Below are 16,244 nucleotides of genomic sequence, written 5' to 3'. Positions count from 1 at the left end.
GCCTGCAACAACCTTGAAAACAAATATGACCTACATTCCTTTATAGTACATAAAATATAAAATACGTAATTTTTTATATAGAAGCTTTGTGATTCCAATTAACTATGCTAACTACTGCATAAAGAGCAAATATATATGATTGTGAAATATGATGATAAAAATCATCAATGCACAGTCAAAGCTCTATAGCACTGTTTGTCCTATTAAAAGAAGAAGTACAGCAAAACTAGAACACCAGGAAACTTTTGAACAAAGAGTTCCGCTTTTCTAGAGCAGGCCTTGAACACATGAACTCTCATGCTACCTTATGTTGTGATGCTGCATCATTCCTTGCCTTCAAGTCAGGGCAATTAAAGCAAAAAGGGCATTAAAGCAAAAAGAAAGTCACATGGCATACTGAGAGGAAGGAGTAATACAATCAAATCAGAATGAAATAGATCATAAGATGAAGAATAAAGGGAAAAATACAAAAGTCAAGGCTTATAGCAGGGTGATGAGAAAATGAGTACGATACTTAAATAATTTGAGCTCTCCTTTAGGTCCATCAGCTCCTCATAGAATTTTTTTGTAACTACGTGAAGTAAGTAAATCCCACGTAAATTAGTTTAAACATGCATCAAAATAAAATCCTATCTTTGCAGAATGTATAGTTTTTACAGTAATATATCTTACCGTATTAGCAAAGTAAAACATTTTACCACCCTTTTTGTAATGTTTCTCCAAGTCAGCTCTGCAATTTATAAGCGACCAAAGCATTCTTAGTTTTTCCATGTTGTACAACTTACTCGAGCCAAACATCTCAAGTACACTCTGAATACCAGCAGTACTAAATAAAATATTCTGATTTTGGATGGGATAGAGTTAATCATGTGGTACTGTGTTCTGGATCTAGGATGACGACTGTATTGACAATATACCAGTGTTTTAATTGTCACAGAGCACCACTTACACAGAGCCATAGCCATTTCAGCTTCCTGTGTTGACCTGCCAGCAAGGATCTGGGTGTGCGTGAGGAGCTGGAAGGGAACACAGCACAACAGCTGACCCAAATTGACTAAAGGAATATCCTGTGCCAAATGATGTTGTGTTCAGCAGTAAAAGCTACATTAAAGGAGGAGGAAGAAGGGGAAGACAGTAAGAGTGATAGCATTTCTCAAGAAGTAGTTATACGCATGATGAGTCCTGCTTATGTAGAAGTGCCTTGAACACCTGCCAGCCAATGAGAAGTTGCAAATGAATTCCTTGTGCAGGCAAAGCAGAACTAGTGAGCTGTCTTCATCTCAACTCACAAGTTCTCACACTTTCACTCTTCCTGTTTCTCTTCTCATTCTCTTAATGGTTACTCTTTAGGAAAATCTCCCTTACATTACATAATAGTCAAACTTCAGCATGGTAATCTCTCTTCAACCTCATTCCAGTATTTTACTCATTCTTCACATGATCAAACTAATGACAGCAAACAGTATAATCACAACCAGCAAGTTTATACATTCCTTAAAGCAAAACAAGGCAGAAGAACCTCTGATATTTATGCAAGACAAATTAAAAAAGGAAAACTTTCCTAAACTGTATCTAGCCTCAAATTCAAGAAATGACAAAAGCTAGTACAAAAGAATAATTTTTTTACTGCAGCATGAAATTTACTCTAACATGTTCTCTAAGCAATTCATGTTACATTCTTAATGATTCTCTATGCATCTAAAATGCATGTGAATTCTTAAGGAGCATTATCAGTTGTCCCATTTCTATTTGCCAACAGTATCAGATAATGTTAAGCTAGTGAGGATGTTGCAGGAAAGCAGACTACAGCTAACTTAAACCATCACAACAGGTTTCATACAAACCTGAGAACAGCTGTGATAAAGAACTTTTGTGGAAACTGTTGAAATTCTGCTACACCTTCTTTAAATAATCATCACACACTAACACTGAAGCAACATTATTTGTCTTCTTCACCTTGCAAACAACCCAAAATGTTTTTTGCTGTTGTTTTTTTAATGCTTTTGTTAAAAACATTAAGAAATACAGCTATAAATTGTTTATCTCACTATTAAGAAATTTCTTTGTCTTAATGTATACAAAGAGGGAATCTATACTCTTGCTATTATTCCATCATCAAGAGAAGAATTGCAAGGACACCCCCACCACAACAGGGCCAGACTCATGGTGGAACACTTACTTCACCATTACTAGCTACCCATTAGGTTGAGATCACATTTGAACAATTCTGCTTCATGGTTTTATATAAATTTGATATAAATTGACTGTACTGCATGAGTGCATCTGTTTCCATGTTCAAATCAAATTTAATCTTCAGAAATTCACTATCCTTTCTTTTAAAGGGTTGGATATATTTATGATATCTCTGACTAAGTCTGGAACTGAGTAGAAAGTCAGTCTCTTCATATTCTTTTTCTGCCTGTATTAGTTTTCAGTCAGGTAATGTCCCTGATTCAACTCTGTCTGTGGCTACCTAAATACAAGTGGTGGAACTAAGAGGAGAGGGAAGAAGTGCATCACCATCCCTTCTGGCAATACTACGAATTTTCATCTGGTTGAATCAACCATGAAAATGCACAAATTAACTTAAGTAATTCAAGAACACAGCTGCAGATGTTCCTTCTTGTATCATTAAATACTGTAGATATTAAAATTCATTTCTTCACCCACATTCTACCTGCTATACGCTAAAGAAGCCACTCCAAACTCACAGCTATGATGACATTGTCATTAATTACGAACACAGCACTTATGGAATTAATAATGTAAGAAGAAAAAAAAGAAGCTTGCAGAAAATGGAGTTATCTGCCTAATAACGACAGCTTCAGTGCTGACTTAGAGAATGCAACAATCTTTAAAAACAATCCTGCTGTCCTTCCATCGGGAGCCATCACAAAGCATGTCAAATATAGTAACATATGTTTTCAAGTAACATTTTCCATGCAATTTTACTTTGGATATGTTGCTATACAAATAGGTATAGAAACAACTAATGTTGTCCCCAACACATTCATACAGCCATTCAGTGGTTGTGCTGTCAAGCTGAATTTTTTTTTTCATAAGATACACATTGTACCACAGAAAGGCAGTAAATTGACTCCCACAAAATCCATATGTAATACTTAACTATGTTAATAGCTGAAACTGTTGATGTTGAAATAGTTACACTTAACAGTACACATTAAAAAAAAAGTGGCTCATGATCTACTACACATATATTACACTAACAAAGTATGAACAAAAATTTACATGCAACCAGAAGAGCTATTAACATCTGCAGAAATTAAAATCTTATATACCAAATTCTAGTCTGAAAGGTATCCCACATCTCCTTTTAAAAGTAAACTGTACCTAATCCCAACATCATCTAGTCGAAAATCCAATACCGTAGTAGTTATACCATGGATATAGTACTAAAACAGTCATTCAGACAAGACACAGTACTTTTATACTTTAAAGAGATACCACTTGTTTTGCACAAGACAACCCACTGTAGAGCTTCAAGTAACTAGAAGTCAGAATGGCAAAACAGTAAAATAAAGGTTGTCTCTTATTCCTGCATCCAGAACAACATCTTTCCTAAACTCAAATCTCTGGCTTCTACTAGGCCAGAATATGCTCCTACCTTAGAGACTACCATAAATCAATGGCGAAAAAAGAAAACAAAACCAATTTCCTTTTACTGCTGAGTCGTTGGGTTCACTGGATATCAACTGCTACTGCAATACATGAAAGCTTCAAGATCAACTTTAGAGAACACACTTGTTCAAGGCATTCATCTCTATCTACCAGACAAACTTCCCAAGCTTCTATTCTTTGTCCAGTTGTCTTACAGTAAATTGAAACAATGCTAGTGGAAAACTAATGGACAAGAGAATGTGGCAGGAGGGAGAGAAACAATCACCTTCTACATGTAAGAAACTTTCAGTTAAAGAACGATGCTACAACAATTCTCAAGAGCTGAAACAACAATTATTCTAAAGAACTAACAATTAATTATTCTGGTGTGCTCTGATCACTTGGGGGTAATGCACAAGATAAAATTTGGGGTTAGTAATTATTTAGAAATACCAATCATTTAAACACTATCTCTACCCCAATAAAATTACAAGCAGATGCATGAGTTAGTTAAGGATGAGCTACAAACAGGTGGTAGTCATATTAAAACACCAGAACCAGGGCAAGAGGTAAGAGATAGCTCTATTTTAATGACAAGGGAGATCAAATAATTTGAAATATCACAGATGAAACAACACAGGAAAAGGGCAAGAGCCTCTGGGTTGGAGTACAAGTTACAGTACAATTAAACTCAAAGTGTTACATAAGTGAAGATATCCAACAGAAAGATGAAAATGCTAGTTGTCTGACAACAGTAAACTGAGAAAGAAACATTTTCATTTCATATTCTTTCTTAAAACCACTTTTAAAAACAGCAGTAGAAGACGTTTGATATTTAAGCTTTTATGCAATAACCAAAAACAAAAGGTCAATGTGACTCATGCCAATACATCTCAGAAATTTAATTAGATTTGTGGGTCTGTAGTCAAAAAGGAGTATTAATTTTTTTCAAGACAAAAAAAGACAACATAAAATAGATTTTAAAATGCATTCACAGAAAACTAGTTCTCCACAGAAAAGGTTACCATTCCTAAAACAATAAAAAATATTTCAGATAAACAAAGTTGATCTCCCTGATTTACACCCTATAATGTTACATTATTTAATTTTCACTTTTCTTTGCTGCTCATTTTAACTGCTGCTCACATAACTGGTGTTGACATATGCAAGAAATTCTGTGCCTGAACACATATTCCAAATTAACAAAATCTCTCCATCTCCATAAAGCAAACTTGATACTCATCTTCAGCATGTGGCTTCACAGGAATCAGTTACAATATATCATTGCCTACAATGCAGTTATTCATCATCACACTGTCTGTTAAAACAGCTGCACAACAAAATGATCCCCCAAGCCCTATTCCACAGGTGTTCGCGTTGCATCTTTACAGCCTGTTGAAATATGAATTTCAAGTACACCTAGTTTCCTTGGCAGAATACAAAAGGGTATCAGTAAGGAAGACATCCCAGTAATGGGGCTAGGCTGAAGGACAAAAAGGACTGTGGGGTTCCCTGCACAGAATGCTCATTCCATATACAGATGAAAAAATGAAGAGCTGCAATAGCACAATGTATCCCTATATCTTGCAAAGATAATGAGCACCTCCATCTCTTTAATACTCAAGAGAAGATGGACAAAAACAGCAGGTAAGTCTAAAACTTACCTGTTATTATTGTTAAACTTGCACACACAACCTTTTACCCCAATATTTAAGTCCAACTGGGGGTGATTTTCTCCACTATTTAGGAATAACTACAGCCTACCCAAACTTCTTAATCAAGTATGGATAAATAAATCTACTTCAGTACTATACATCCATGCCTGGATGTGGCCTCTGGACAGCCTGGTCTAGTGACTGGTGACCCTGCCCACTGCAGAGGGGTTGAAACTAGATGATCACTGTGGTCCTTCTCAACCCAGGCCATTCTGTGACCTATGATATTCAGTTCTCCCATTTTTATCCTAGTACAGTTCTATAGTACTACAGTACTCTCCAACTATGCTCACCTAGATAAGATAAATCACCCAAGATCCACTCATACAGAGGGACCTCAAAACGCTAGAGGAATGGGCTCAAACTCCAGCGAAGAGAAGTACAAAGTCCTATAGCTGTGGAACAACAAAACCAACCAACAGCACCCAGCTGTGCAGAAGAGGATATGGTGGACACCAAGCTGAACACCAGTAGTGTTCCCTTGACACTGAGGCCAATGATATCCTGGGTTGCATTAGGAAAAGTATTACCAGCAGGAAGGGGGAGGTGATCCTTCCATTCTACTCAGCACTGGTGAAGCTGTACCTGACCTACTCGATCCTGTTATGGGCCTTCCAGTACAAAAAAGATCTGGACTTACAGGAGCGAGTCCAACACAGGGCCACCAATAATATGATAAAGGACCTGAAGCACCTCTCTAAGGAGAAGTTGAGAGAGCTGGAACTGCTCAAATCGGAGAAAAGAAGAGATCAGAGAGATCTCAATGTCCATAAATACTCAAAGGAAAGATATAAATAGGACAGAGCCAGGCTCTTTTCAGTGGTGCCAGGACAAGAGACAACAGGCACAAACTGGAGCATAAGAGGCTCCCTCTTGAATTCTGTGTTGTGTGGGTGCCAGAGCACTGGCACAGGTTCCCAAGAGGCCTCTTCTTGGAGATTTTCAGGTGCCTGGATGTGGACCCAGGTATACTGTTCTAGGTACCCCTGCTTGAGTAGTAGTTGGACCAGATGGCTCCAGAGGCCCTTGACAACCACAGCTACTCTGATTTCTTCATCCAACAAGAGCCACAGTTCTCTGCCTGAGTTTCTATTTTTCAAACCTCTAAGCTTCAAATTTTATTTAAAATGTTACAGTATTTAAGCCTTAGATCATCAACCTCAGCAATTCCATCCAACTAGATTTCAGCTTTCCTCTGAAGCACCCTGCCTTCTTGTTCTTTTTCATGCCATAATTGTTTTCATTTTTATTAACACTAGCCCTTCTCTTCCCCTTACAAACCAAAATCCTATTTTCAAGCCCGGATTCCCCATAACTATCACTGACACACTATCATATTCAGATCTTTCTTTTGTATGGATCTGCAGTGAAATACATCAGTTTCCTCCTTCACTACCAGTACAACAACATTCAAGACTACATGGCAGATAACCCTCAAATCATCAGAAGAAGCTGTCCTAAGCTGGAACCTCGTTCAATATGCATGCAGCATGAACTGGATTAATCTACAGTATTAAAGCAAAGTTTCCACATGCATTTCTGACCCATTATTGTCAATGTGTTTCAAATGTTTTCAACACAACAGAATTTGAGCAGATTTTCCTTAGAAACAGCAAAATACACATCCATAACATAGGCTACCCCGCTGGCAAATTTTAAAGTCCTATTCTAATGTTTGAGTATACAAGAACACCTCAAATGAATTGCTGCTGGAATACTCTTAAAAATGGATCGCTGATTAATTCAGTTGACAGCAGCATAAGAAGTTCTATTCAAAAGACTAAGTTTCAGTGACAAGTGAGCCAGATAAATTCTTCAAATTGAAACAGAATTATTTCCTGATTAATAACAGGTTAAGCTACTTAATAACTCTTCAAAAGCCTTTAAAAAAACTTAAAGAAATATAACCTATAGAGTAAGTCCGGACATTATTAAACTGTAAAGAATTTAGGCACAATTCCTGTGGAATTAGTCTTGAATTTCATCGAGTAGTGCTCTTGGAAAAAAAAATGTGGTTAGTACAGCTCAGAAGATAATACACATCATTATTTGTCTTGATTACATATTTTTTCCCCTAAAAATAGTAGCGTATTCAAAGTTCCCTCAGAAAAATTCAAATCTGTGGTTGGAAATTTGGACAAGAAATGAAAATTCTAAGAAAGTATTTCTTTCCCAGTCAGAGATAGAACACGAAGTCAGGAAAAAAAAAAGGTACCTCGCAAATTGATGGTATGAATAACCTGATATTATCTATTTGGCACTAAATACACAGGGTATAGGCAGCAGAACAGTTTGCAGTGAAGACAGAATGGGATTTTTAAAATAGTTTCTTCAGTTCTGGCTTGGCTACTTACAACAATCACCATCTTTTTATGTTCTGAAGTAGATAACTACATCAAAAATATACGATCACAATTAATTTCAATGACAATGTTCCAGCATGGCACAGTTGAACAAAGACTGCATAAGAAATTGCAGATTTGCTCCTTGGTAATTTCTGCCATTGCAAACTTATTACAATTTCTTACCATTCTGACTGCAACTGAGTACATCAGTGTGAAACAGAATATTATTCCTTTTAAAAATGACTATTCCACAAAAAACTAAGTAAACGCATTCACAGTTCTTCCAAAAAAAAAAAAAAGCCAAAGATCTACAGACAGCAATTGCAAGTTAACCTTCCTGAAGACATTCATTAGAAAAGATGACAAGAGACATTTTGACAGAGTTTACTCATTTGTAACTAACAATGTAAAGTTCCATTCCAGATGCAGAAATTATATGTTTTTAGGCAGATGCCATCAAAAAGAAAAGCTCTCCTTCTCTCCTATTCACAAGCATTCTCTTCCATACATACCTGTTCATTTTAGTCTTCTCATTACTAAGCTATCCTCTGTCTCCAGTACCTGGATCTTTTCATCTGAAACCTGCTGCCTACCAGTCCCTGCTGTCCTCACAGTGATTCACATGACTTCTCTGTATTCTCTTCCCTATACTCAAATGGTCCTACTCATATTTGTAGCTCCACAAATCCAGATACAAAGTTAAAGCAACTCTGAACATATCATAAATAGCTATGGCATGAAAGGCCAAATTTTCTTGAACTTCAATAGGAATGAATGAAAAAAATATCTAAAGTACAAAGAAAAACCTCTGTTGGAAAGCAAGAGTAATGCAACCCTAAAGTTGCAGAACTTTACCCCTTCTCCTGCCAACATACAATTAAAACATTGGTTCGATACAAGGAGTTCTTACAGTTAGAGATTCTTTTAAAAACCACATGCCGTTTAAAGTTCCAGGAGAAAATTAAGTTAGTATTTTCAGAATATTAATAATTAAGTACTTCTAATCATGTGGTCTAACAAACTCCATATTTCTTGTAAGGCAAATAGTTTATAGTACAGAAAACGATTTGATCTTTAAAGAAAATACAGGAGAACTATTTACAGACATCCTATTTATTTGCTCAGTTCCACACAGCAGCAGCCTGACAGAGAACTGTACATCTGGCATGAGAGCAACATGGTTATCCGTGCCAACCAACATTAAAGGCTACTTTTCAGCAAAAAAAAAAAAATCCACTGCTGTAGTTTTTCCAATAATGTATTATTTTTCTGAAGCCAAAGAAGGTAGTAATACAGGATTTTAAAAAAATACACAAACTTCAGTAAATTGAAACTACATATTTCTTACAAAGAACAAAAAAATCAATATTTATACCAACGGTCTTTAACTACTGTAACACTACAAAAACAAGCATAGCTTAATATTGCTGCATTACTTTCACATACAACTTCAAGAATTTTCTAAAAGTAATCATGCAGTACTCTTGCATTCTACTTCCCCGACAAATTCAACCTTGGATTGTTATGCTAAATGCCTCAAGACACTAAAGAGAAAGGCAAAGAAAATTCACCTTTTACAGTGTTATAGCTATTAGAAGATCGATCTCATTAAGGAACTATGAAATACCATGAAGAAGAAATTTTAAATGAAAATAAAAAGCAAGAGACTAGAGACTAGACAACATAGAAAGATTCTTAAACTACTGAAAACTACTGAAAACACATTGCAAAGTAATACCTTGCTGTTTAGTTCAAGTGTTAATATACCTGGTCTCAGTAAAATGTTTCACAGAAAGATGAAAAACAGCACTTTGAAACTGGCTGCAGCCCCCACCTAAACTAAATAACAGATCAAACAACAAACAAACAAAATCTAAGCTGCCTAAAAATAAGTATCTCACTGCACAAATAGTGATAAATCAAAGTACTTCACTGTGTCACAGCTCCTTAAGTGTCTTTATATAAGCTTAACCTCAGTTTTGTGAGGATCACCAGAACACTTTTCAGAACGTAACATGAAAAAGATGTTAATACATTACACATCTCTGTAGCTCAATGAACTGGCTGTATCAAATTACAGACTGCCAAAGCTCTTTGCTGTGGCTAGCCTTGGTCACTTATATTTGTAAAAAGCAAATAAATCAGTGTTTCAACACACAAAAATTGCACTTACTTGTGATGTTCCCCAACATATCCTTTGTGTGGCAAATCAACTCTTCGCTTTCTCCATCTTTGATGTTCCCTATTTCACCATAATAAAGAGCAATCCCAAGTTGCATTATGCGTATAAACATAGGAAGCTGCTGATCTGAGATTGAAAGTTTCAAACTTTCAACAAACGTATGAATCTACATCAAAGAAAACAAAATACATTAAAATCAAAGTACTGTCCTCATTGAAGTCTCTTTTAAACTATATGGTTCATACTAATTTTCAAAGTGCACTCTAATTTCTAAAAATAAAACCTGTAACACAACACAAGGCAAAGGGCAGCAATCGATGACTGTCAAGAAGTTCTTTGGATTGCTACACAATAAATTTTTATGTTAAAAGTCAAATGTAAACTATTATGCTTGGTTGGGGCTTTTTTTTTGTTTTAGTTTGGAGTTTTTGTTTTGCTTGGGGATTTTTTTGTTTGGTTGGATTGGGGGTTTTTTTTGTTTGTTTTTACAACTATTGCTAAGGACATTTCCAAACCACGTAAGTAGTTTTGATTAAATACCTTTATGAAGATTTCATTAAAATCCCTGCACTCTAGAGAAAATCTAGATATACTGGTCTTTGCATTCAAGTTCTTTCATTTTGATCCTTTTCCTACTCTCAACAACTATTTTGAGTGGACAGGTAACAACTGAGGAGTGGGAGAAGGATTCATTCCAAGTGAAATGTGATAAAACAGCTTGTCTGCATATTCCAGTTGAAAACATGTCATTAAGTAAACCACTCCAAAAGAAAGGAAGCTTTGAGAAAATTGCAGTTACCAAGGTGAAATGGTACTCCTCTTTCAGCAATATTTTAGTTATTATATTCAAGACTTCAAAACAATTTTGAGCGTTTTCTTGTTATAATGTAAAGACTCAGACTTGATAAGTTACCTTTCATTAACATAGGTGCTCTATGAAACAATTACAGAAATAAAGTTATTTTCTTTAACATTAAATATATTTTTAGTTCCATATACAATTTACAATTTTTTTTTGCATGAAAATAACAGAAATGAAAAGTAGCCGCACTAGTTTTAATGTACTTCAATTCATTAAACATGAAAAGTTACTTTATAAGCAGTACTGGATATCTATAGAGCAGTACTGGATATCTATAGACAGGTAATGATATAGTAATATCTGCAAAAAAATGTGCTAGTATACCAGTAAGATAATGTGAGTAAATCTACATGAGTGCAATTATTAGTCAGAGCTCTAGTTATACAGAATAAATGACAAGGTAGTATTACTCATTCTATATAGACTTGCAAAATGATTTGAGGTATCAGACTTGTGTTATTTAAAATTCTCTGAAAGAAGAGAGCATTCAAAATTCTAAAATACATTTTGGAAATCAGAAACTAACTCTTCAATACCAGTTTCAACATCAGCTGATTTAAAGCATATCTGTAATCTTTTTCGTGTAAATGAACAACAGTAAGTGTAAGGCAAACTGCTTTTAAAATTTGGAAAACAAAAGATTATTTTGTCAGAAGTCTTCTTAAAAGTTGCACTTAAGGTCTGTCTCAATGGAAAACAGGAATGTTGAGTAGCACTGTAGATAAAAGACAATTTCTATTAAATTACTATACAATTCTGTTACATTCCTAGGTCTGTATGGTACCGCCTTCCCATCAGCCTGCTCTTACATTGCATCACTCAGTGACTTCATTCATCTCACTAAAGTTTATAAAACCAGAAGAAAATGACTCCAGTACTCTCTTCCTCAGAGGAGACTCAGTTTAAACTCAGTAAGATTAATTTGGCCAAAACTCTGCAGCATTATGCAGATGGTAAAATCATTTTTGTCTCTACAACAGTAATAAAGGAGTTCTCGCTATTAAGAACATGCAAGTCTTGGAAACTTTCACTCAAGAAAGAAAAACACATACAGTTTATTAAGTAAACAACACAATAAAATTCATCACACATCTCCACAGATTGGGAGAAAAACAGGGTTATGGTGGCTTTTGTCTTCAGCTGGTAAAGAACACAAGCTGCTGATCCTGCACTAGCATCACCTGTCATGCTGTACCACAGAAGCTACAGTAATATCACATGCAACCGAGACTTCATAAGCTTTAAGTACCCTGGAATTAATGACATGAATCAAGTAGATATTTACTGGTACAGCTTCTTCTACTTAACTTTTACAAGAAATACAGCTGTGTCCACTTAATACTTAAATATTTTAAAGAATGTTTTAAAATAAGTACATTCTGATGAACCACAGCACACAACTTCCATGCATACAACAAATTATTAAGTTATCAAATATGAAATGTGTTTGGGTAAATAGATTTACAGAGCTCATTAGAGCACAATGCTCAAGCACTGAAATACAATGAAATACTTAAATCAAGAATCATTACCTTTGGACCAATATTCTTTGAAACATATGTTATTAATTCACCTCAATACCGATCTCTCATCATAAAACTACATATTCAGATTTAATTGAGCATATTTGTGAATAAACTTATATATATATATATATAATAATGTGTGTGTGTACATATATGTGTATAAGTATGTTTATATATTTTATATTTAAATATTCAAGAAAATAAGAAAGACAACCAAGGAAAAAGGTAAAACAAAAAAGTAAGCTATGCGCAACAAAACCAAAAATCAGAGTGCACAGACAAAAAGGAAAAAAGATTCTCAAAAAACTGAAGTGTGCCTTAAAAAGAGGCAGTAGCAACAAATGGCCAAAGATAACCAAAAATGTATGGAAGAGTTTAATACGAACTGAATCTAATTGCTACCAGTCCAGCGCACGCTAGTATGTTTATTTTGTCTGACATCCAGTAAAAAAATCATTTCATAACAATCATTATTTTTATGACAACAATGCCATTGTAAACTATGTAAGGATGTCATTCAGCATCAGACATTCATAAGCTGCATTGCACTCTTGCCCGTTATGAATTGGGCTTGGCTTGCTACTTCATGTGCCTCACTAAATACTGTTAATTGTTACATGTAAGAGCTGGGCCTACATACCATTTTCTTCTCATTATAGACACCATAAAACACACTACTTCCCCCACTCTTCCCCAAGAAATATTCGCAGACATAATTTTTCCTTAAAATTATGATTACATTTTCTTTTTTAAAGCCATAGGGAAAGTACAAAAGATTAAACAGCATCACTTCCATACATGCTGTAAAATATTAATAGCATCATGTGAGTAGAAGATAATCAAGAATTCCCATCAGCAAAACAGCAGCAGTGGTATTTCATCTCACTTTAAATTTCGAAGTATATTTTGCTAAATCCCAAAACTGTAACACAAAGACACAGTAAAACAAAGAAAAGATTTTTTAATACCTACTTTAATAATTGATGGCATTTTGGAGTTGAGGTTATCGTAAGTAAAATGCAGACGAGTCTTGAAGGAACATTTGTACAGCAGAGGTTCCTGATAAAATTCAATTTTACCACTAGCATTTCTCTTATCAAGACACACTGTGCAATCAGAAAAATTGATCATCTTTCTCAGTACCAGATCAGTCGCTTTAAAAAGAAGTAGATATAAATGTTAAAATAAGTATACTGTGTAAGAAAAACAATCCAGGCACACATGATCTTATCAAAAGGTAACAATACAAAATGGTTGCACAGTCACTATTTTAGATCAACAAAGCACTTGCTTATATGGTTAAAGTGAATAAATTAATATGTATCACAAGGATTGCTCTTCAGATAAATACCTAAGTAGATATAATTAATGTGTCCTCAATTCTAAAATTTTCAAATTGCTATCCATTCCGTGTATGTTTTATATATTACTATTCTCCCAGAAATAATCTTACGTGCTTTCCCCCTTAGGAAACTATTACTGGAATTGCCCACTCCACCAAGGATATTCTGTGTGATCCTGAAATGCTTTGTGCCTGAATTCCACTACTATCAAACGTCATTAAGAACACTGAGAACTACAGAACTACTGAGGATATTGGTAATTCAAAAACTGAGACATTCGGACACTGACAACCACGATTAAAAAAAAAGGAAAATAAGTTAAAACTTCTCCTGAAAGCAAGAGGTGTAACACTTTCCAATTATTATGCCAAACACACTACAAGTCTTACATCTCTACTCAGCTTAGTTGCAGATTTTAATAAGATCACAAACAATTGCAACAGAACTTTAACACACTTCTGATCATTTACAGAAATAGAATCAGATTGCATAAGCACTCACCACCAGTGGCAAATGCAAAATGAAATGAAACCACAGAAGGACAGCAAGTATGAGCAGAGAAAGCTTTAGAATGTGTTGTATAATCATTTAAGTTTGCCTTAAGAAGACTCTGTAAAATTAAGGACAAAATAAACTGATTACTACTGAAAGTAGGCAGAAAGTTATCTTATTTCTCACACAAAATGCCATTTCAGTTAGACTAAGAATTACTGTTTGAATTTGCCTGAATTTGAGTTCCATCTTTAATACACAAAGCCAGAAGATATCTACTCACCAGAGATGTCCATAAATGCTCGATCCCAAAACTCATCCACTGTATAGCATTCTGCAGAAGTGATATTGACTGAGAGAACAATGTCATCCTCCACATACTTCAAAATGAGATTGTTGATCACAATATTGACATTGTTCACAACACGCCTAATCAGACTCTGAACATAGCCTATAAAATAAAACAAATTCTTATAAATAAGGAAGACATGGTGCCAAATCCATCTGTAATTGAAGTGATTATTTCCAAATTATTTCTTTTTAGCTCAGAACTAAAACATCAAATACTATCCTTTATCCACCCAAAAAATCAAAAGCCTTGAAGCTTTTCATAAGGACAATCAGCTCAACTAAGTCAGACTTCTGGAAACACAGCAGATAAGTTACGAAGGCAAAACTGTAAATACTAACAACGAAATACAGTACAACAGATTAGTTGTTTTTCCTGCCAGCAAGAACTAGCTTTCAAATTAAAGATAATGAAAGATTGAACTAAAAGATAAAAAAGACTGACAGTAATTTTTTTCTAATTGAAAATTATTTAGAAATAGGATTAAGAAGATGGCACTCCAAAAGTTGCTGGAGTTCTTGAAGTATGTATACATTCTATTCCCACTCTTAACTCGTTCTAAAAAGTTAACTGCATTTTAATATGCCTTGTAATTTTTCATTCTAAAAGCTAATATATCCACATCATGCTCAATAAGACTCCTGAGAGATATAACAAAATCAATTTCTGTCAACAACTAAAGAGTAAGCACCTGCACTGAAACCTGCTGGCATGAAATCCATTTAGATTTTTTCAGATATAATGTGATTGCAAAAATAATCTCTACTGTGAGTTCCCAGTATGCAATAAACACTCATATTTTACCAGTATGGTAAAGAAATTAAATACTACACATTTGTGTATTCTGTGTATAATGAATGTAACTATGGAGATAAATATCTTGTGCTGGAAAAAAAAAAGTCTTAAAACTCTTATGTTTTAAAAGGTTATTACATTACTCACATTACTCACTTTACCCAAAAATACATTTTATATATGGTTAAAAAGCAATTAAAATTATACAGGTATAAATCCACAGGTTTGAAGAACAGTTTTATGAAATTTGCATTAAATAAAACTCATTTACTTGACCAATTTTAATTCAAATAATCTTAAATTTAACATCAAAACACAGCTTTATCAATAGGAGCAGGCTAACGTTGCAACTTCTCTTTTGCTCTACTTGTTCCAGCTATTCATAGCTTCACATTCAAATACTGATAGTCATCCTAGAGTATATAAAATACTTTACCACAATGATTTTCTTCAACTCAGGAACTGCAAATTTACACACTTGACATCCAAACCTTTTCCTTCTCAGCATTCAAAGCCTCCAATCACCTCTTATTAAATGCAAGACATGCTTTCAGAAGCCACCGGTGGCATATTTGGATTCTGACTGAGTTGTATACTTGAAAAAGTATTTCACTGTTGAAATCTTAATTGTATGAAAAAGAATTGCCTTTATCATAACTCACAGTGCCTTATTTTATGCTATTTTTGTGCATGTGTTATGATTAACAGAACAAAAATAACATTTTAACTTCTGCCATCTTAGTAGCATTATAACTGTATTAAAACAAACAAAAAAAATTGCAAAATAGTTTAGCGAACTTTTTAGAGCAAAGGTCTACACACAGGAAAAGCACAAACCCAGCAAAAGTCAAATCTCTGGCAGATGAAGTTACTTTTTTAAACTGTATTAAATTGAATTAAACTTTTTTGTGTATCAGTGTAAAAAGTTACAGAATATACACAGAATAACTTCATTTTTAAGAGTTTTCTCACTATCTTAGAAAATGTAATGTATAATTCCAGATTGTATGAAATCAG

General features: G+C 34.5%; 1 protein-coding gene across 7 annotated transcripts in view; it reads right to left on the bottom strand.

The window, feature by feature from the left end:
* Positions 1-16,244, bottom strand: part of VPS13B (vacuolar protein sorting 13 homolog B) — a 416,489-nt gene that overhangs the window by 366,488 nt on the left and 33,757 nt on the right. For all 7 annotated transcript variants that reach the window (XM_010709173.3, XM_010709170.3, XM_019614165.2 and 4 more), the window contains 3 exons: positions 14,367-14,534; positions 13,221-13,402; positions 9,852-10,026 (listed from right to left, as the gene is read on the bottom strand). In XM_010709173.3, the coding sequence (XP_010707475.1) occupies positions 9,852-10,026; positions 13,221-13,402; positions 14,367-14,534 (525 nt within the window). The remainder of the gene's footprint in view (positions 1-9,851; positions 10,027-13,220; positions 13,403-14,366; positions 14,535-16,244) is intronic.

The sequence above is a fragment of the Meleagris gallopavo genome, chromosome 3 (assembly GCF_000146605.3).
Source record: "Meleagris gallopavo isolate NT-WF06-2002-E0010 breed Aviagen turkey brand Nicholas breeding stock chromosome 3, Turkey_5.1, whole genome shotgun sequence".
In the NCBI taxonomy this organism is placed as follows: domain Eukaryota; kingdom Metazoa; phylum Chordata; class Aves; order Galliformes; family Phasianidae; genus Meleagris; species Meleagris gallopavo.
The sequence above is the reverse complement of the archived record's forward strand: the minus strand, read 5'-3'. Positions and strand labels throughout refer to the sequence as shown.